This window comes from Candoia aspera, chromosome 15, assembly GCF_035149785.1.
Source record: "Candoia aspera isolate rCanAsp1 chromosome 15, rCanAsp1.hap2, whole genome shotgun sequence".
NCBI classification, from domain to species: Eukaryota; Metazoa; Chordata; class Lepidosauria; order Squamata; family Boidae; genus Candoia; species Candoia aspera.
In genome coordinates this window covers 12624538-12646510 of record NC_086167.1, presented here as the reverse complement: position 1 = coordinate 12646510, position 21973 = coordinate 12624538, and the positions used below count along the sequence as shown (strand labels likewise).

General features: G+C 46.2%; 1 protein-coding gene across 1 annotated transcript in view; it reads left to right on the top strand.

Moving 5' to 3' along the window:
- The first annotated feature begins 496 nt into the window (after positions 1 to 496).
- Positions 497 to 21973, top strand: part of MMP17 (matrix metallopeptidase 17) — a 65316-nt gene continuing 43839 nt past the window's right edge. Inside the window, exon 1 of the mRNA XM_063315897.1 lies at positions 497 to 647. Coding sequence (XP_063171967.1) covers positions 516 to 647 — 132 coding nt within the window. The 5' untranslated portion in view covers positions 497 to 515. The remainder of the gene's footprint in view (positions 648 to 21973) is intronic.

Sequence of the window (21973 nt, the reverse complement as noted above, 5' to 3'; positions counted from 1 at the left end):
GGGGACTCTTCTGGAGCGCCCGGGCGCTCGCGGACCCCCCCCCCCCCCCGGCTGCGCGGCGCCCCGGTTGCGCGAGAAAAGTTGGAACCGCCGCCGTCGCCCCCCAGCCTCGGATCTCAGACGGCCGTTCTCCTGGCAGACCTCCGCCGCCGTCCCCACGCCCCGCTTCCCCCGACCCGCAGGCCTCCCAGCTCCGGCCCGGAAGCGCCTGCCTGCCGCTGCGCCCCCGCGACCCCCGCCTCGCCTCCTGGCGCCCTCCCCGCCCCCCCGGCTTGGCGACGCGGGCTGAAGGGGCTGCTGCTGCTGCTGCTGCTGCTGCTGCTGCGAGGGGAGCGGCTTTCCCCCGGCGACAGTCCCCGCCGCCAGCCCCGGCCCCGGCAGCGCTGAAGCGCGGATGTCGCCCTCCGCCTCTCCCGCCTTGCGGATCGCCGGCGGCGCCCGGCGTCCTCAGCATCCCTCCTCGGCGGCTCCGCGGCTGCAGGCGGCGGCGGCGGCGGCGGCGGCAGACTAAAGGGATGTTGGGGAGCTGTTGGCCCCGGCAGTGTGTCCCCCCTCAGGAGATGTTTCTGATGCTCGCCTTTTGCTTGGCGACGCGGCGGACCTTGGCCGCCCCGACCCCCACCGCCCAGGAGATTGCGCGGGGAGTTGTAAGTGGAGCCCTCCCGGTCGTTTGTCTTTCTTTTTCTGGGGGGCGGAAGGAGGGGGTCTGTGTGAAGCGGTACGGAGAGATCTCCAGCCGGTAGGGGAAGGGTTGAGAAAGCGTTCAGACCATCAGCCGGTTGGCGCAGCCGTGCCAGGACCCCACCGCCACCGCCGTCCCCGGCCGGCATGGCCGGGGGCGATGGGCGTCGTGATCCCGCCGGTGCTGGAGAGGCTCCCTGTAAGGAAAAAAAGAGGGTTGGATGTACTGGTCTTTCCCCCTTGGAACGCGAACGTGAGAAACCGGCTGTTCCATGCCTCCTTTGGCTACCAGCGGCCAGCAGATCAAGGAGAAGCCTCTTTCCTTTCTTCTGGGGTTGGGGGAGGGGGTGGATTTCTTCCAGGAGTGGGGGAGGAAGCTGGTCGGCGTAGCTGAGCCGAGAGCAGGCTGGCAGAGCCGGAGGGGGGCGAAAAACAGGTTGCCTTGTGGTTGGGCATCTCAGCCCGGAGGCATCTCAGCGTGGAGATCAGCTCCTCGGGTGTCCAAGGGGCTGAATTGCCTTCGTGCATTTCTCCCCTCCTCCTGACTCTACATTTTGGGACCGGTTGGAGCGGGTGCTCCTGGTAAGGAAGTCTCACTAAGTTGCATGCGACTTACTCGTCGGTAGAGGGTTCGGATTTCTCGAGGAGCTGAAGGAAGCCCTGTTGGACGCGGGGACTTCCTTCTTCGGAGAAGCCCTGGCAGCTGGTGCTGGCTGGGGATGGTGAGGGGAGCTCTGGAGCTGGTACCCTGGTCCACCGGCTTCCCATTCCTTTCCTTCAAGGGAGCCTCAACTTTTCTAAGCATTCGCCTTTCCTCGGTGGGCGGGCGGGCGGGCGGGCGTCAAGTTCCCGGTGATTTTCTGGGATCGTAGTAACAGCTTTCGATAGCTTGTCTATTCTCAAGGGCGCTCCCTTCTGCACACAGACACCCTCTTGTACCAGAGCCGGGCTTTTCCTCTGTTGGGAAGAAACGGACGTTTTCTCTCTTCTCTGGTAGCCAGAGGTCGTTCGCTTGCCCACCTCCAGCCCTCCATTCTCACTGTACGGTGTTACCAAAACAACTGCAGCCTTCTCAAGAGAACTGCTCCGTGCGGAAGAAAGAGATGGATCTCCCGAACTATCCTACAAAATGGCTCAGGTGGAAAACAGGACACACATTTCCTGACTCCATGATCAGTGTTGCTGTGGGATCGGGTTTATTCCAGCCCAGCTGTGTTTGGTTTATAGTGGGAAGCCCTTCCTGTAGAGCTGCATGTTGGGGTGGGGGTGGGGTATTGGCAATGAAAGCTATTTGGGCTGACCCTCCATTTCCACTGCTGGTTGAAATGTTGGTTGGTGTAATCATCTGCCCTCCAGAAAGAGCAAGGTCTGTTCTCTAACTCAGGAATGGCCAACTTTGATATTCCCAGGTCTGCTGCATTTTGCCCATGCTTGGATTTCTTTTGCATTTGTTTTTGCCCATTTGTCGCTGTCCTTTCATGGGCCCTACAGTTACGGAGTGGATTGTTTTTCTGGAGTTGTAGAGGGAGGTTGCTGATGGTGAGAACCTTCTGAGGAACATGTTTAATGGGAAGGCTCCTCCATCTTGCCATGTTACTCAAAATTTGGTAGGCCCCTGATGAGAAGAAAGGAAGCTCCTGTGGTGATGTGTAGGGAACTTTATGTCCAATGCAAATGGTGATATTTTGACTGTGGAACAAGTCGCTGTTTCTGATGGGCTTGAAGACATGATAGTTTGAAGCTGTAACTAAGGATTGTGATCAAGGTTGCCCAACTGATTGGACGAATGGAAATGGTCATACCTTTCTCTTATACTAAACAACTCAATTCCCAAATAAAACCACATTTTAGAGAAAAGGAACCATATTACTGAGGTTGCCTACAGAGTTCCCATCTTCTTGAGCTAGCTAGGTTGAGAATGTCTTCTGCTAGCCGGTTGAGTGGAATCCTTAGGGCCATGGAGAATGTGTGGGCCTCCAGAGGTTGCTAACTCATTTCCCAGCATTCTTCAGTGTTGACCATCCTGTCTGCTAGGGGTTGTTATTCAGCAGCTTCAGGAGGACCATGAGTTCTCCGAACTTGGAGTAGCTCACACCAAGCTAGGTGGATTGCTGTGTGTGTGTGTTTTAATTTTCAATCCTTCTGAGGAACCCATATTGAATGGGGATTATTCTGCAGTTCCATCTAATTTAATATGTGTTGGTATCAGACATCCCTTGAGCTGTGTCTAAGACAGCACTCCCTGGAGGTCTCTACTTCTGCAGCTGGTACTTTTATCTAGAGGATAATCCACACTGGTATCATTAAGAGATTCTCTCTCAATTCAGATGCCAGCTTCAGAAGGGAAACTCCTATTATAGAGCAGAATACAGAGGGAAACAGGCCAAGTGTTCCCTCTTTACGTCTATTCTAGTGCCGTGCATTTACTTTGCCGCCTCCTCCTCCTCCTCCTCCTCCTCCTCTTGATGTAATTGGTCTTAAAAAAACTGCTGGTTGGATGCAAACCCAGATGGCTTAGCTTGTATGTTATTACTGTACCACCCTGTTTCTATCTGCCCTTCTTCTTCTGGGCCCACATTTTATTCATGGTTGCCCGCTGTGTTTGAAATGATTTGGGTGGGTGGCCCTGCAGGTTTAGGTTACACTGAGAAGTGAGGGAGGAATGTTATTTCTCTGAAAAAACAATAAATAAAAATTGAGGCTAGCTCATAACTGCTGCTCTTGACACTGGGGAGGCTCATGGCTAGGTTGATTGCAAAGAGTGGTGATGATGTTCAGAAATAAATGGTCATCGGTGCTACTGAAAATGCTGCCTTCATCCATTTTGGTGCTGCCTTGATGCCTGCGTTATTCTCAAGGGTTTGGGAAGTGAGGTTGCTGATAGGGATGACCCAACTTATGAGTAGAAGAGGCAGATTTTTTTTCCCAGAGTCAGTCCTTCCATTATAGTGCTGAATGCCTTGTCTGTTGGGGTTGTGGTTTGGGTTCAAGCCAATTTAGACTGAATTCTGTTATAGGTTCCCGACTCCCACCCCACCCTGCTTCAAATCAGTCTTGATCCCTCATCCATGCAGTTTTCTTGGCAAGATTTTTGGAAGTGGTCTGCCACTGTTGTCCTCCTCCTCCAGCTGAGAGGGAGGGACTGGCCCAAAGTCAGCCAACTCTCTTTGTGCCTCAGGCAGGACTAGAACTCACAGTCTCCTGGCATCTAGTCCAGTACCTTTAATCACTACACCAATCTGGATCCTTGTTCTGATGCCTTCAAGTCAGCTTTGAAGCCCTGTGACCACATGGACAAGTCCACACAGTTTTCTTGGCAGCATTTTTGGAAGTGGTTTGCCCTTGTCTTCTTCCCAGGGCTGAGAAAGAAGGACTATCCAAGTCACCCAGCTGGCTTTTGTGCCAAAGGCAGGACTCGAATTCACAGTCTCCTAGCTTCTAGTCCAGTGCCTTTAACTACTACACCAGACCAGCTCTCTTTATAGTCCTTAAAGGTGATTAATTCATTTCCTTCAATATGTAGGAAGGTGATCTTTCTGCATTTGACCTCTCTTGACTGGGCACTTGCCCAAAAGTTCTATTTGATCATCCCTGTGTTACATAAATGTATTAAGTATGTTTATATGCATATGTGGGTTAAAAGGCTGCATAGACGCAGATTTAATCTGATTCACCATCTACTTCTATATAGGTTTAGTCTGAAGTGTGTCCAATACGGTTTGGTGCAACTTCATCCCGTGTAATCCCATATCTAGGATTGCAGGTCAAACTCAGAGCCCCCAGACATTGTGGCTTAAAATAGTTTATTGCTTCCCCTATCTGGGCCATCTCCCAGTTATGTAGACTTCAATCCTCAGAATTCCTTAGCTGGCTTAACTATTCCTGAGAATTTTGGGAATTGAAATCCACATCTCTGGAAGGCATCAAGGTTTGGGAAGACAAGCTTGGCACAATGGGTGAACTCCACTGTTTGTGAGTCACATAACAAACTGAAGTTAAAACAAAAGATGGCTCAGTGCAGTGTTTTATTCCCAGTTACTGGGCGATTTGGACCATTAACTATTTCTCAGCTAGTTCCACCCACCCACCTAAGAGTTATGAGTACAGGATGAGCTGAGAATCATAGACCCATGGAGTTCACCTGGTCCACCCACTGCTCACTGTAGGGTCTCACAAGAGAAACTTTCCCCAACCAGATCGCTGTACTGATACGCATGATTACAAACCCCATCATGGCTGGGGAGAATGGGAATTTTAATATCACATGTTTGGAAGGTCTTGAAAACTGGGTCAGCTGAGTCTGGAGGACTGACTCCCTTCTCTATGTATCAGCTGGGTTAACCTATTACACTAAGCCTATTAATCTGTATTGTCTGTCTGTCTATCTAACTATCATCTATCTCTATCTCTATCTATTTCTATATCTATCTGTCTGTCTGTATCTATTTCTATCTATCTATCTATCTATCTATCTATCTATCTATCTATCTATCTATCTATCTCTGTCTCTATCTGTCTCTATCTGTCTCTATCTCTATCTATCTCTATCTATCTATCTATCTATCTATCTATCTATCTATCTATCTATCATCTATCTTTTATATTTATTTATCTATCTATCTGTTGGCTGGGCTAACCTATCACACCGGCCAACCAACCACAGTAACTAGCTTCACGCCTCCTATTCAGTCAGCACCAAGCAGGCTACATGATGGCTTGAACCTTAGCCCGGAATATAAACCAGGCATGCTGTTTCAGCCAAAGCACAAGCCAGCATGATTGGGATTGCATTCGTGTTGAGCCCCAGCCCTTAAGAGGTTTAGAAATAAGTAAATAAAAAGGCAGGAGGGCAATTAATAGCTGTTGGATAAAAAAAGCTTTTCTTAGAAATTAGGTTTCTAATTAGTGCCTTCGGAATTGGGGCTGTCTTTGTTCTTCTGGAGCCTGGAGAAGTATGCTGAGAAAGCATTCAGGGAGCTTTTCCGCCATCCTTGGCTTGCTTAAGACGCAGAGCCAACTTAGTTTTCAGGTCCAGTTTGGCTTCCCTCTATTTTATTTTATGAAAATGTAAACCTGGCTTTTGCAGCCCTCTAGAGGCTGTTACAGTGACTTCTGTCACATGGCATCAGAGCACTATGAATTAAGGTGGCAATTCAAGAAGAAGGGCTTTAAGTGGGATTCCAACTCTCACACTTAATCAGAGTAGGATGGAAGGAAGGAAGGAAGGAAGGAAGGAAGGAAGGAAGGAAGGAAGGAAGGAAGGAAGGAAGGAAGGAAGGAAGGAAGGACTTTCTTACAAATGAAACCAATGTTGGTGTAGATTTACCCTGATTCCCTTAGGATAATATAAAGCCAAGCAGAATGATGATTACCTTCCTGTGCACCCTTTCTGGCTGAGTTCACACAACTCACTTATCCAGCTGACGATCTAGTATATTTGCATTCATCAAACTTCCAATGCTTTAGTAGTTTTAATCTTGGGAGGTGCACCCAGCCAATTTGTTAACTGAATCACTAACTAAACCAGTTGTGCGAACCCAGCAGGTGATCTCAGCTTCACAGAAATATGAGAGGTTTATTTTCTGAGCAAACACATGTAAGAATGCAGCACCAACATTGCGGGTGGGTTTGTGCTTGGTTTAACCCTGGTTTGGAAAAGGCCACAGTTAGCTAGGCTTGTACAATTTAATCTGGGGGTTTGAAAAGCACGGTCTGTTCTTCAGAAGTGGCCTCCATTGAATTTAGTGGGATTGTCATTACAGGCAGTCCTCACTAAACAACCATTCATTTAGTGACAGTTTGGACTTACAATGGTGCTGAAAAAACAGACCTATAACTGGTCCTCACATTACGACCATTGCAGCATCCCCCATGGTCACGTGATCACAATTCAGGTGCATGGCAACTGGTTTGCATTTATGACTGTCACAGGGTCCCATGGTCATGTGATTGCCATTTTTGACCTTCCCAGCTGATTTCTGGCCAGCAAAAGCAAAGGGGAACTGTGTGATTCGCTTAATGACCATGTGGTTTGCTTAATGCCCATGGCGATTCACTTAACAACTGCTGGAAAGAGGTCGTAAAACAGGACCAATTTGCTTAATGGCTGCTTCGCTTAGCAACCAAAATTCCAGTCTCAATTGTGGTCGTTAAGCGAGGACTACCTGTATACAACATGGCATCAGCTGTTTTCTTTTAGTTACTGTTATGGATCTCAACTGACGAGTAAGAGATGCAAGGGGTGCTCTTCAAAATATGGTCCTGTAGGACCTTTGGATTTAATCCTGTGTTAAACTCACCCTTCCTTCAAGGCCTCTTTTGTTTAAACTCAGCATATCCCTTTTCTAGGGTTTCTAAAGATGCACATCTATAGGTTCTTTCCTTCAAATATCTGTTAATTTCTGCAAGCACTTTTCCCCAAAGCAAAATAGCTCTCTGCATTTGCAGGGGGAAAAAAACAGTGCCTTTTTCGGCGAGCGCAGTTCTCCCTAAAGCATGCATGTTTGTCTGTGTGCTTTAAAACTGCGTCACCAAAACTGGACCAGGGCGAATGTCAACAGATAACTTCATGTCCGTCTGGGAAATCCAAGCAACTCAGGCTCTGCAAAAGCTGGAAAGGCCATAAATAAATGAGCTTTTGTGGAATGCGACTCACTGGATCCGAGGCATATTTGGGGGAAACAGCATTAAAAAGCGAACTGGATAAATATCCTTCTTTGCTCGGATCAGTAGCTCTCAGCTGAAGCAATAAAATCTTTTGGAGGAATAAAAAAGGCTTTGTTTTGGTGAAGCTAACAATAATGGGTAGTAATGAGTGGGAAGTTGCAGAGAATTATAAAAACGGCTTGTGCTTGTGGTGGTGGGAAATTACCGCATAGGGACTGTGTTCGTTTCTCCCAAAGAGAGCCTGTTTTGGAATGCAATCTTGTAGGGCAGATCAACAATCCAAGGCCCTTGAAACGTTTCGGTTGTAATACTGGGAGGCTGGGAAGCGTGAACCCGCTTTGGATTGTATTTGGGGATCTCAATATTATTCTTCCCAGTTTGGCCACAACAAACTGAATGTCAGCAGGAGACGGTTGGGGCACACACCACCCCCATCTCCTCCTGAACTGAGAATGACTAAAAATTAAGTTGATTTTTTTTTTAGGAATTCAGAATTAATTGGGTTAACTAGGATGAACTGAATTAAAAGCAAAATGCGGGAAAAAGAACTACAGTAGGAAGTTTAACGGGGGTGGGGTGGGGTGGGGTGGGGTGAGGCTCTTTCAGTGTTGCAGCGCATTGGACTGAATCATAACCGTACTTCCTGCATGGAGGTTGGATTGGATAGCCTCAGTGACCCCTTCCAAATGGTTCAATGGAAGTTTAAAGCCCTCTCTTCTCTTCTTCATTTGCTTCTCCCTCTTCCACCACCCCCCTTCCTCGGTTGCTGGCACAACTTCTTCAAAGTGTCCGGAAACAAAATTCAAACTAATTCCCTGCTCTTTTTTTTCTCAGTTATATTTTGCTTTTACAGTATCAATGAGGGTTGTTTACAGCCTGGGCTACTTGATGAATCTGCCTCTTTTATTGCTGAGTAAACAGGCGGAGAGTTCCCCTGGAAATCGCATCAGACTGTGTTTTCTCTCCACCTGCCAGGACCCTCTTCCCCAGCCTTCCCCCCTGATTGGAGAAAGGCCAAGCCACCTCCTGGTTGGGTTCACACAATGCTCACAGCCGTCCTTTGCTCAGCTGCAGATCCCTGAAAGAAACACAGTTGTTGGGTTCAGACATTAAGCTTAGCCAGGAATTGTGGTTGGCACATTGGAGTGGCAGAACGCCCCAGCTCACCAGACTAAAGCTGAATGAATGATACAGTGGCTTGCTTAGTGCAGTGGGTCTGCTCTTTCAGTGGCTGTGTAACCCACATCCGGAAAAAAGAAGCTTTCTGTGTTTCATCTCAGGAGGTATACCTGTCATGGGATGATTGAGAAAGGGAGTGCATTTTTTCTCTAGCCTCTACAATATGCAGCTTGGCTTGTTGGCAACAATACCTCCAATCGGTCAAGCTTTTTCTTACTTTTCCTTTCAACTGGTGGCAAATCGTTGCTCGAACAGCTTGGACTAACGTGAGCTACTGATGTTAGATTCTTGGTTAGGTTGGTTGCTCTGTTGAGTTGGGTTCATCTCGCTGTTGATCTTTGAAAAGCTAAGCAGGATTCGGCCTGGTTGGGATTTGGATGAATCCCAGTCTAGATTAGAAAGATGGAGAAAAATTCTTCCCAGGAGAAGGCTGCACCAAACCATTTCTGAACTCTTGCTGAAAAAAAATGCAGGTGTCTCTGTGAAGTCAACAGGGTTCAAACTCACCTTGGAGTTATTGTTACAGGTAGCCCCTGCTTAACAACTACATTGGGACCAGAATTTTAGTTGCTAAGCAAAGTGGTCATTAAGTGACCTGGGAAGGGACCTGGGCCCACCCATCCTATCCCAGGGTTTCTCAACCTCAGTAACTTTAAGATATGTGGACTTCAAGTCCCAGAATTCCACAGCCAGCATGCTGGTGAGCTTTAAGAGGGATCGACTTCAAGTCCCAGAATTCCACAGCCAGCATGCTGGTGAGCTTTAAGAGGGATCGACTTCAAGTCCCAGAATTCCACAGCCAGCATGCTGGTGAGCTTTAAGAGGGATGGACTTCAAGTCCCAGAATTCCACAGCCAGCATGCTGGTGAGCTTTAAGAGGGATGGACTTCAAGTCCCAGAATTCCACAGCCAGCATGCTGGTGAGCTTTAAGAGGGATGGACTTCAAGTCCCAGAATTCCACAGCCAGCATGCTGGTGAGCTTTAAGAGGGATCGACTTCAAGTCCCAGAATTCCACAGCCAGCATGATGGTGAGCTTTAAGAGGGATCGACTTCAAGTCCCAGAATTCCACAGCCAGCATGCTGGTGAGCTTTAAGAGGGATGGACTTCAAGTCCCAGAATTCCACAGCCAGCATGCTGGTGAGCTTTAAGAGGGATCGACTTCAAGTCCCAGAATTCCACAGCCAGCATGCTGGTGAGCTTTAAGAGGGATCGACTTCAAGTCCCAGAATTCCACAGCCATGCTGGCTGGGGTATTCTGGGACTTGAAGTCCACCCCTCTTAAAGCTGCTAAGGTTGAGCAACACTGTCCCATCCGATCTGGTGGGACGGGCAGATACCCTCAGGGAGAGGTGGTTCAGCGAACGCTGAGGGCATTTGAATGCACCCGGAGTTACTTCATATTTACCATCTTCTTACAAGGAGTACACAGGGCAGTATTCTACGTGCATCTTATTTGAAGGGTTGGTAATCGTCAGTGAACAGTTCCTCCAATATTTGCGATTACAGCCATTATCTTCCCTGCTTTCAGGGGTGTTTGAACAGAGGAAGATCACAGAGCACGCCGGAGAAATTTATTCCTGGAAATCACAGTTTGCCGGGAGGAATACAGATACTGTTGAGGAAAGCTGGCAATAGGAGCCATTCCACCAGGGGCAGTTGGGAAATTATTTACTTACTGACTTCAGTTTTTATGGCCGCCCATCTCCAAATCCTGACTCTGGGTGGCTAACAACAATTAAAAACGCCATCATTATAAATACATAATTGGTAGCCAAGAGAAACTCCCCCCAAAAAGAAATCAGCATCAACAAACCATGTCCATCACACCATTAATTTAATCTTAAGACAGACGAGAGTCTTAACTGAGGCTACAGATATTAGATAGGGAGGGAGATGAATGTCCAATCTTAGCACAGCTTTCCCTACCCTCTGCACGTGTGGACTTCAGCTCCCAGAATTGCTAGCCATGCAAGCATGGCTGAGAATTCTGGGAGGACATTTCAAAGGTGTTCTGGTTGGGAAGTATGACATTGTAAGGGCATTTTATTTATTTCTTTACTAAATTTGTCCCCACCCATCTTCTCCCATTAGGGGCTCCCTTTAATGCAACCTTGAGGAATTGAAGAGTTTTTTTTTCCATTTTCAGGTTAACTTCAACTTTGCCATCCAAGTCAGGACAAACCTAGAGTTACTCCTGGATAGAAACCAGATTGAAAGCATAGTTGATGTTTCTGGATTATTTTCTCCAGTGGAAGTTAAGAAGACTTTTGTCTTAGATCACATGCTCAACTGGTTAATTTAAAAACAGGGCCAGTGTTTCCAAACCAAAAATGTGGAACTGAGGTTTAGGGTTGTGTTGGAATGCAATCACTAACTAAATAGCAGTGAACTCCAGGATGAGTGACAATAATGTTACCACCATGCTTCTGATATAATTCTGGAGTTGTGGAAGAAGTAGGAAAGATTTTGCTCATTTTTGGTAGCACTGAAGTCAATTGTGTAAAGCAGTGTTTTTCAAACATGGCAACTTTCAGAAGGGTGGACTTCAAATCCCAGAATTCCCCAGCCAGCATGGCTAGGGAATTCTGGGACTTGAAGTCCATCCCTCCTAAAGTTCACCAGCATGCTGGCTGAGGAATTCTGGGAGTTGAAGTCCATCCATCTTAAAGCTGCCAAGTTTGAGCAATGCTGGTGTCAAGAAACTGTGGGATGGTTTTGCACCAGGCATTCACAACACATATGAAAAACAACCAGACCCTTTAATTTGGGAGGGAGGGGTTAGTGAGTGTGTAAATTAGTCACTGAAAAAGGCCACAGCAGTGCCTAACAGCTGCAGAAGTCTTCTTGGCAAAAGCCAGCAATGATGCCTTTTGCATCTGTGGAAACTTGGAAGAGAATATGGAATGCAAACTTAATGGCAAATGTGTGTTCAAGTAGGAAACACTCCCGGAGACGTACTGGTAAAAAATGCATTCTATTTATCGGGTATAGAGTCAGCCAGTGCTGTAAGAATGGGTTATTGCATTGTATGTTTTAGTGGTGGTGGAATAATTAAGTGGGTTGACCTACTAAGGCATTTATGCTTTGTAATATAGTTCTTTCCCCGCCCCACCCCGCTTTCAGGTTTCTAGTGTTTATCTCCCTTCTTTCTAAGCTCCCTATGAAAATTGTGCCTTTTCAAATATATGAACTTTCAATTGTTCTGCGAACTGGGCTGCCCTCACTGTGCGGCTCTGTAGATGCGTCCTTTAGAGGCAATGAATTCCCACTCCCACCAAATCATAAAGAAACATTTCTTTCTAGAAAACAGAGGGGAATAACACCTTGAGTAAAGAAGCCGTTTCTTATTTCTTTTTTAATTTGTTATTATTTTTTCAAGATATAATCAAGACACATAATGCAGAATATAAGACCGATAGAATACAGGTCTAATTTCTGATTTGCAGTTTTCCCCCCCGCTCTTTCTTGCCTTGTGATACCATAGAAATGCCTCCTGTTTCTTTAATAAGTAATGTTGTTTGCTAGCATCAAGTATTTCTTCCAAACAAGATGGCCAAGCCTAGCTTAAAATTCAGCCTGTGAGTTCAGCCTGAGGTTTGGAGCTAAGCTTCAGTGTGAGAGAAATAAATTGGGCAAAGTGTTGGCTGGGAGAGTAAAAAAAATATATATATATATCTCATTTTAATGCCTAACCCTGATTTTAGGGGAGGGGGTGTTTAACTGAGGGTCATGGGAAGAGATTTAAGGTGACACAGCCAACCTGGGTTTGAAGCCAACCTCAAAGCGCAAGCTGTTTCCACCCTTGGCCCTTTTGCTATTTCAAAGATGCCCAATTGGATTCTGATGGGTAGTTAAACTCAATTACACTCTGTGGCTGCTGGTGAGGTTTCCTCGAGGGAGCAAGGAAGTGGGGATGGAAATCTGCCAGCACTTCGACTGTAAGCATCCCTCGGCCATTACAAAGGGCCCTATTTCACAGGGCATCCATCCAATCTCCATTTGGGCTGGGCTTACTTCCCTGTTCATCCCTGAAGCCGCCACAACAAAGTGGGATTTGGTGAACTGCTGCCATTCTCACCAAAGCCTGGAGCCAATGTTTGCCATCTGGGAAAACAGCTTGTTACATTATTGTTGTTTGCCCAACGACACAACAAGTATTCTCAGGTAGCGCGGTTCCTTGGCCCACTGTGTGTAGATTCTGGCACCAGTCAGCACATTGTGGGTTTGTGGAATTCAGTCAGAAGCACATAAGCAGTTAGCCTTCCAATCCAGGTAGCTAAATGGGAGCAGGGGTTTCTGGTTCGTTCAAACATGCATTTGGATAGTTACTGTGGGGTGTTAAAACCATTCCTGAGCTCCTTTTGGCTAACTCCACCCTTTCAAAGCAGAAGAGTAAATGAGTATAGGAAGTGTTTGCATTCCAAGTCATAGACTGGGCAATGTACGCTGGCTTAGTGCAATGTGTGCATCTAGCTATTGTGGTTGGCAAACCATGACTGATGGCACTGTGAGTTCCATGAACCCAATTATTGCCCTTTGTAAATTGTGATTGTGGCTTGGTGCAAAGCTACAAATCCCTAGGGTTAGGGCATGCATGCAACCTTCAGAAAACTCTAAACCTATTATGGTGTGGTAAGAGAATTTACTCAGTGGTGGTCCGTCTAACAACCCGGGGCTTAGGGCAACATGAACCCAGCCACCCATTGGTCTATTGCATCTGTTTCCACATGGAGCTGTGCCTGATGAGCAAATGAAGGGAGATGGGGTGAAGTGAGCATCCATCTGTGTCTTCATCGATAGTCAAATTTTCTGCAGCAGATCTTCCATTGGCACTTCAACATCTCTTCTGGCAGAGGAATTGCTTTTTCCAGCCCAGTTTTGCAACGTGTGACTTCCTTCTCAAGATGTCAGTCTCAGCAATCTGTTTTGCTGACTTCAGCGTCTAGGCGCAGGTTTGTCTTCAAGAGTTGGCAAGGGCCAGAAGGAATCCAGGCATTCTCTAGGACCATCAGCAGGTTTCCTTTTTTCAATACGCACCTCTACAGACACATTTCAGGAGGCTTTGTAACCTGGATTCCTCACAAACAGCTGCCTTTCAAAATAAGTCTTGAAAAGTCTACATCCAGATGGTCCTTGTGCTCTCTGTTTGGAGAAGCAAGGGACAGCGAGAAGATCTCTCACTGGCTGAAAATATTTGGCAATGCAATACATGCACTTCAGTTTCTAGGACAGACTGAATTGTCAATTTGGCAGGTTTTTTGGACCCTGGAGACACCCAGCAAATATACACAACGTGAGGGAGAAAATGAACATGATGTGATCCCCACTCACCTGCAAAAGCCTCTTGGGATGATCTCTGAACAGTTGCTGAACATAATTCTCATCATTGTTCTGAGGATAAAAAGAGAGAAGGGAGAAAAAAAATCATGGGCTGCCATTAAAAAAAAAGAGACTCCAGTTTTGTATTTTTCTTTGAAGTACCTAGTTTGATACCCTTGGATTCCTATTGATAGACACACCTCATGCTGAAAGCAGAAGGATAGCAGATCCCACCATAAACACAGAAGCAAGTTAGGTGGGGACGATGATGGAGAAGGAAAACTGGAGAGCAAAAATACCTTCTGCCCACAAATGCTTGCTTTCTTTAATGAAAAACACATGAAACAGGTGGATTTAAGAGTCTTTGGGACTTTCCCCCCCGTGAGAACACGTAATGAGTATAAATTAGGGAAAGAGGGGATGAGTTATTCATTTCCGATGTTTTAAAACGAGGATATCTGTGGTTTTCAGATCAAAGAATTGAGAGATTTGAAGTCTGACTTGGTTCTTTCCTCTCTTTTTATGTACAAGTTCCTTGAGGTTCCTTCCCTTCCCTGAGAAGGTCCTGTGGCAAAGCAGCTGAGATTTAGATTAACGTTCTCACCACTGACATTTTGCTGTAGAAAATGCAAGTTGACACAAGGAGGAGGGAATGCTGATGTTCCCCACAAAATGAAGTCTTGAAAATGTAGGGCTATTGATTAGCCCTAATGATTAAGTCAAAGATGGCTAGCTTATCACCCAAGTGTAATGAGAAGTGAACGCTTACAAGAGGGAGAGAACAAGGCTGTAGATATCCGGTAGGAAGACGCTTTTAAACTCAAAGCCAATGGCCACATCTCAACTAAACCAAAGCACATGGCGTCTTGTCTGAGCAGTGGGAATGAGGTAAACAACCATTTGAGGTCACTTCCAGTTCTACAATTCCGTGCCAGGTATATGGTATTGGCTATAAAAAATATTGCATAATTAGAATCTCAGCTTCGGCTTGAGAAGGGGAGTGAAGTAAGCAACGAATGAGCTGTTATGAGGAGAGATTTGAAAACGTTGCAGCGTTTCTGCATGAACATCCTTGCTGGCAACCAGGATGTGCCGTTTAGTCCATGCAGAGAATCTATCATTTTATAGTGATGCTTTATGACTGTATGAATACTAATCATGGCTTTAGGGCTTCATTCTGCACTGCTGTTTTGCTTGGATTCGTCTTTTATGTGGAGCAGTGATTTAACCATGTTCTGTTGCATGAACCACCATCGGTTGGAGTCACACACCCTGCTAAGCCATAAACCATTGTTTGCAGATTGCAGAAGCTGGGTTTATTGCGGCAAAGTACGCTAAAACCAAAGAAATCACATTCTGGCTTAACATGCTCTGGGCACCGTCTACTTTCAGATCTACAGCATAATTCATTGTCTGAATTCCCTTGCCAGGTTGACTCATCAATCTGGCCAAGGAGGGGAAAGATGCAAACTTTATTTTTCTCTGATTGGTAGAACAAGGCTTCCTGCACTCTTGTGTTGTGTGTTGATAGCCAGGTGTGTGTTTGTGTTCTGTGAAGGGGCGATCCAAAACCTCCTTCACCCTGGAATGGTAATCTGTTTTGCCAGGAAATGCAGCTCAAAAGTCCAGGCTCTGTCAAGGGATTATGGGTTTGTGGCTACATCTGGAGCTTGGCTGTTTCCATGTCTTTATTCCCTTTTGAGCTGATTAGGTATGGAATGATGCCTGCCAAGGCCACTGGAGAGAGATCGTGGCTTCTGTGATAGCAACTGATTTAACATTGTATCAATGCCACCTGTCCAAGTCTGCTGCACCTCCATTGTGCCATATCCTTCTAGCTGGATGGAACTCTGGACCACTTGCCCTGTATCATTAATTTTTGCCACTGATGGCAAAACAAATACTAGAACCATATAAATATCTTTTGTTAAGGGGGCGGAGATCTGACTGCAGGTTTATGTGGGTTTTTTGTGGTTTTGGTGTGTGTGTTTCAAAGAAAGCACTGGAGGCACGTTTTCTGGATGCTGGCATTTTATTGCCACGTCCACTTCATGCCTCTGCCGTGAGCTTTCTTGTTTACTTGGAGACCTGAAATGTCTCCTCTCCTGAAATGTGACTTGTGAGTCCAAATTGCTGGTGAAGTACGCCATCCAAACAGCATGGTATAATAGCTTGAGGACTGGATTGGATTGGGATGATCTCACAACAGATGTTGCTTCTCAGCCTAACACACTTCTTCTTGTTGTTCTGTGGATAAAATGGGAGAGGCTAAATGAGAGTCCTGGTCTGTTGTTTAGGAAAGGAGATGGACGTCATCAGTTTTGCATCTCTGTCCTCCTCTTCTTTTGGTATGGGTTCTGTAAGAACCCACTTTAATTTCCTTGGATCTTTGTAGAGGGCCAGGGACGCGGTGGCGCTGTGGGTTAAACTGCTGAGCTGCTGAGCTTGCCGATTGGAAGGTCGGCGGTTCAAATCCGCATGACAGGGTGAGGTCCCGTTGCTAGTCCCAGCTCCTGCCAACCTAGCAGTTCGAAAACATGCAAATGTGAGTCGATTAATAGGCACCGCTTCAGCGGGCAGGTAACGGCATTCCGTTTAGTCATGCCAGCCACATGACCATGGAGGAAGCATCTACGGACAAACGCTGGCTCTTCGGCTTTGAAACGGAGATGAGCACCGTCCCCTAGAGTTGGACACGACTGGACTTAATGTCAAGGGAAACCTTTACCTTTAACTTGTAGAGGGACAGTGTGGTGCAGTAGACCTGGAGTGGGGAAACCCAGGTTCTAGTTCCCCCTCAACCGCAGAAGCTCACTGGATGACCAGGCCAGTCACACTCTCTCAGCCCAAAAGCCAACATGGGGTAATAGTGAAGGTGCTGGAACCGAAGCTCACATCAGAAGGAACACTGGTTCCCTGATGACATGAGCCTTTCCATCTCCCACATGTATTCTGAAGGTGAAATTATACAATTGAAACCAGTTCCAGGACAGGTGGTGGCTGATGTTCCAAGAAGGGATGTGATGGTTGAAAAACATTTCAGTTGCTGCATGGAAGTTAATTCCAATGTCACTCTGGCGTTGCTCTTTGGCCAAACAGCCCCCTTGAAAGTTCAGCACCGTGCTTGTTTGGACAGCTCCTTGGTCTTATCAAACAGGTGACTCATCCACCATAGTGGATATCAGGAAGATACCACCAAGAACCTGTAGCGCAGTGCATCTCAACCTTGGCAGCTGTAAGATGTGTGGACTTCAATGCCCAGAATTCCCCAACCTGCAGCAATCCAGGTATTTCAAAGGAAGTCTCCCTTAGGTCTACTTTCTGAAAGAATCCTTTTCATTAATAAGTAGGAGCAGGCAGGATGATGCTGATGGAGTGTTGATAGAATGGTGCTGATGTGGATCTCCAGGTCTAGCCAGCATGTCTTCCTAGTTGGCAGGCAGCCTTTCTGCTTTCCTCTTCTGATTCTTCAGCGGAAAGGATAAGATCTGCCACAAGATGATTGCGGTGATGGTGGCAGTCATAAGATTCCAACGAGTGCCTGGAGGTCCCACAGCAATTATCTGCAGTGTCCCCTGGACAACACAGTGGTGCTCTGGAGCATTTTGCCATTAACACCATTGATCATTCAGCATTCATTGAAATGCCAATAAGGGAATCCCAAGGCAATAGTACCAGCGTTAGAGGATTCCTGGCAGAGTCCCAAGGATGCAGCTTAGTCTGGTGTGATGCAGAAGTACAATTTATAAGGAATCCTTCGTGAAGATACTGTAGAGAGTAAGGGAGATGATCTTGATGGAAATATGCAAGAGCCATTACCAAGGCAAAGAGGGCTGAATCATTCTTTAAGTCCTGGGAAGCAAGATAATATTTGGAAGCCGCTGAGACAAGTGCCTCTCTGGTTCATTGGAGTATAGATAGCACAATCAGACTTGAAAGATTCTGTGTAATGGGCAGAAGTTATGACCTTGAGGAACAGGAGGAAGAGCTGCAACAAGGACAATGGTCAGATAAAAGAAATCTGAGCCTGGGGCAGAACTGTAATCTGAGGAAGCGTCTCAGACATGACCCTCCCTAGTCCTCTTGAAGATAAAGGGAGGGAGGGGAGAAGCACATTCATTCAGACCTGCCAGATTCTGTTACCATAACCTTTTTATTTATTTTTTCCCACCTTTATTATTTTTATAAATAACTCAAGGTGGCAAACATACCTAATACTCCTTCCTCCTCCTCTTTTCCCCACAACAACAACCCTGTGAGGAGAGTTGGGCTGAGAGAGAGTGACTGGCCCGAGGTCACCCAGCCGGCTTTCATCTGTAAGGTGGGACTAGAACTCACAGCCTCCTGGCTTCTAGCCCAGCACCTTAACCACTAGGCCAAACTAGCTCACTCCTTATAATAAAAATAGTATTAGCCTCCATGACTTTGGTTTCCTAGTCTAGTCTACCTTGAAGAGCTGACATTCTATTATTAAAGCCTATCTATTGTATATAATAGTATAATTATAATTTAGTACAAAAGTATAATTTTTGTCTCCCTGTGGAGTTGATTTCCTGGCCTGGTCTACCTATACTGGGCTGAGAGATAGATGGGTATCTGTAGTAGAGGCATGTCCTCTTCAGCTGCATCTGTCAAGAGGTATGACGAGGTTGAGGGAGACCACTCAAGGTGTAGCAAGATTTTAGTCCTACCAGACACATATTCCAAGTTAGGCCTGGTTGTACTTTTATTTTTTTTTATGAAATTTTGCCACCGCCAATCTCCCCCCAGAGCAGGGACTCTGGGTGGTTTACAATAAAGATAAAAGCATTAAAATACCACAAACATAAGTAAATAAATATCAAATACAAACATCATGTCAAGCATAGATATTTATTTATTTATTTATGACATTCTGTGAAGGGTTTTATTGCTGACCTTGGGGAAAGCATGAGCAAACAATGAAGGAGGGACTTGGATACACCCAAGTAGTCCAGGGACAGAAGGAAGCATGAGAAAGAAATCCAAAATCCACCTTCATTTTGTTTAGCATAAGATGGAGCAAAGAGAACTTGGACAATTTTTTCAAGATCCTGTCACCATACCCTGCAACAACGAAGCAGCATTTCTAGAATCCCTCCAGTGTTGGTTTCTTGACCTGGCCTACCTTGAACAGCTAACAGATGTAATGTGATCTGCAACCCCAGTCATTGTGTTTAGTAAGCTATGAGTTATGGCTTAGGGTGATGCAAAGATCAAACAAATCATGTACTGGGTGAGCTCTGCCTTTATGAGCAAAGTAGAGTTGCACCCAACTAACTTGCTCAAATAGCAGGTTCATTTCCCCCTCTTTCAGGACAGAAGACAGAAGGAAATGGTCTTCCAGTTAGACCTTAGAGTAGCATAGCCTTCCTTGGGTTCATCTACTGTGTAGGGTTGTGGTGAGAATAAAATGGAGGCGGGGGAGGCATTTTTAAATCAATTGAGCTTAATGTAACTCCACTGCACCCACTGCTAGAGATCTCCTGGCTTTTCTTGAGGTTGATCAAATCCTACTGGAATCGCTTCAACCTGTGCTGTGCCGTCACTGCTACATCTTGGGTTCATCCGCTGCTTTAAATTAATTTAGCTCTTCAAGGCTTTCAAGCAAAAGAGGTTTGGATTACAATGCACACAAATCTCCATGTCAGCTTCGCATGTGGGTTGAAAGCTGCCAGCTGAGAAGGAGGATCAACTGACTCTGTCCCGTGTTACACGTTGGTGCCTATGGAGGAAGCCAAGAGAAGTTACAGATTTGAGAAAGCCTCTTCTCTTTGCAGATGCTACCCCTCCCCAGTCCCCCAAAAATCACTGCTTCTGAGTCAAAAATTTCACAAATGCCACAGAGGACAAAAAGGGTTGCTTCTCATAAAAGTTGGGTCTTCCTTCAGCAGCTGGGGCCACACAAGATGCTACTTAAGGGTAAAATGGGATGGCTAGTGAGTGGTTTGGCTTGTTGTGGAAACCCATCCTAGGTCGCCATATGTTAGTTGAAACCATCTTTGCATCCAAAGATATTCCTCCTCCTTTCTCAGCCTCAGCACAGTCTCTCACCTCTGGGTTCAGACAAGACCCAAACCACATTAAGACTTTGGGCACCATGTCATCTCAGCCTATGTTTGTTTGCTGTATGTTTTATGGACCTGCTTTGAGAAGCTCTACCGATTGTCCTTTCTTCCCAGCAGCTGAACTGTACCTAAGACAGCAGTGGGACATTTGTATCCTCAGATGCTTTAGAGCAGAGGAAGCATGTCTGCTGGAATGGGTCACACTGAACTTTTTCTCTGGGTGTAGTGCTGGGCTGTTTTTATTCCCCACCCCATTGCAACTGTAGCTAGCCACTATTTTAGTCCCCTGCAGCAATTCTGCCTGTCTGAAAGAGTCACATCTGAGCCAGCTTTCTCCTTACAGTTTCGTAAAGCCCATAAGATAGTCTGCAGCCTTTGCAGAGAGCCGCCAACTTGCTACCCTAGTGACAAGTGGCAAATTTACTCATCCTGTCCACCTATTAAACATACAGCAGCGTATCAGCTGATGCTCATGGGGGTCACCTTCAGCTGCCCTTTTTGTCACGCTCCCACTTAGTACACCGTTGCGCCAGGGCACTGCATGAGTCATGAACTGTGATGAGCAGAAAAGGATTGTCATAATAAACTTTCCCCTGGCAAGGGCATTTTCCAATTCTGCTGCAGTTCCATTCCTGTGTGTGGTTGTCTGCAATGCCTTAAAGCAGAAGACAACAGATGTTGGTATCTCCTATCTCTTTCTTTAGAACTCCTAAAGGCTGCTACCAGATTAAGGTTTTTAAAAAAAGGTTTCCTGTCATGTTCATGGATAATGCTAAGTCACGGTCAGCATGGCAATATGGCTGATGCTTTTCACCTAAAGAAAGAAAAAAAAACTAACTGACTGACTAACTCCTGGGCCCTTACAGAAAATAGTTATCCTATTTTACTATTCAATTTCTTCAGGAAATCACAGATTCCCCACTCCTACAGAAAGCATCCTACAGAAACCCTCCAAAGATGGGTTTGCCCAGCACTTTTGATCTGATACAAATCAACTGCATGAAAGCTATAAGGGATTTCTTTGAGGATCCAACCTGGAGGAAGGAACAAGCAAAGAAGAAAAACCTTGGGCAGAAGTTCTTAAAATTGCCATTTTCATCTTGATCAGGAGGTTTGGAAGACGTTAAGCATGGAGCTGCTGTTGGCTGGGTGACAAATTAAGAACGTCTCATGGCCTGCTGCTTGACTTGGTGGCATGTGAAGGCAGGTATTCGAACACATTTTCATGGGATTTATTTCTTCTCTCGCTTTCTTTCTTTCCTCCAAAAAAGAGGTGTGAATATCTCTCACCCTGTGCCTGCTGATGCTCAGGTTCTGAAAAGCAATGCCATTTGGGATCCCAGATTTTGGTCACAGGTTGGAAGATCCTAATGCTTCTGCAGAGGTGATCTGGATGGGTGCTGTGGCTTCTGGCTGAGAAGTGCTGGCTGGGAAACGGTCTCTGGAAAGAGGAAAAGGCCAATTCATCATTGTTGGGTGACATTTGGACTACTGCATCTCTGCATCAACCAGTAGGCCAGGGCGGGTGGTCCTGAGAAAGCTGTTTTTGAGGCGGGAGAAAGGAAATCTGCTAATATGTTGGGGGGAAATGGATAGGAAACATCTATAATTAAGAGGATTGACCATCTGTAGAGCAAGCAGGAGTTCACACCAGAAGAGTAATGGGGGGGAAATAAACCACTTTGGGCACCATTTTTAAGTGGCAGATGGTGGTATTTCCAGGCACATGGATTACACAGGGTGCTCTGTGCTAGCCTGAAGATGTTACACACTTTGTGTGTGTTGCCTTTTATAGGTAACAAAACAATTCATCACATATTGTAGAAAGTAAAGAAGATTGAGAGCCCGTCATGGTTAAGGCTCCAGGCTAGAAACCGGGAGATGGTGAGTTCTAGACCCACCTTGGGCACAAAGCCAGCTGGGGGACCTTGGGCCAGTCACTTCCTCTCAGCCCTAGGAAGGAGGCAATGGCAAGCCACTTCTGAAAAACCTTGCCAAGAAAACTGCAGGGTCTTGTCCAGGCAGTCTCAGAATCGGAC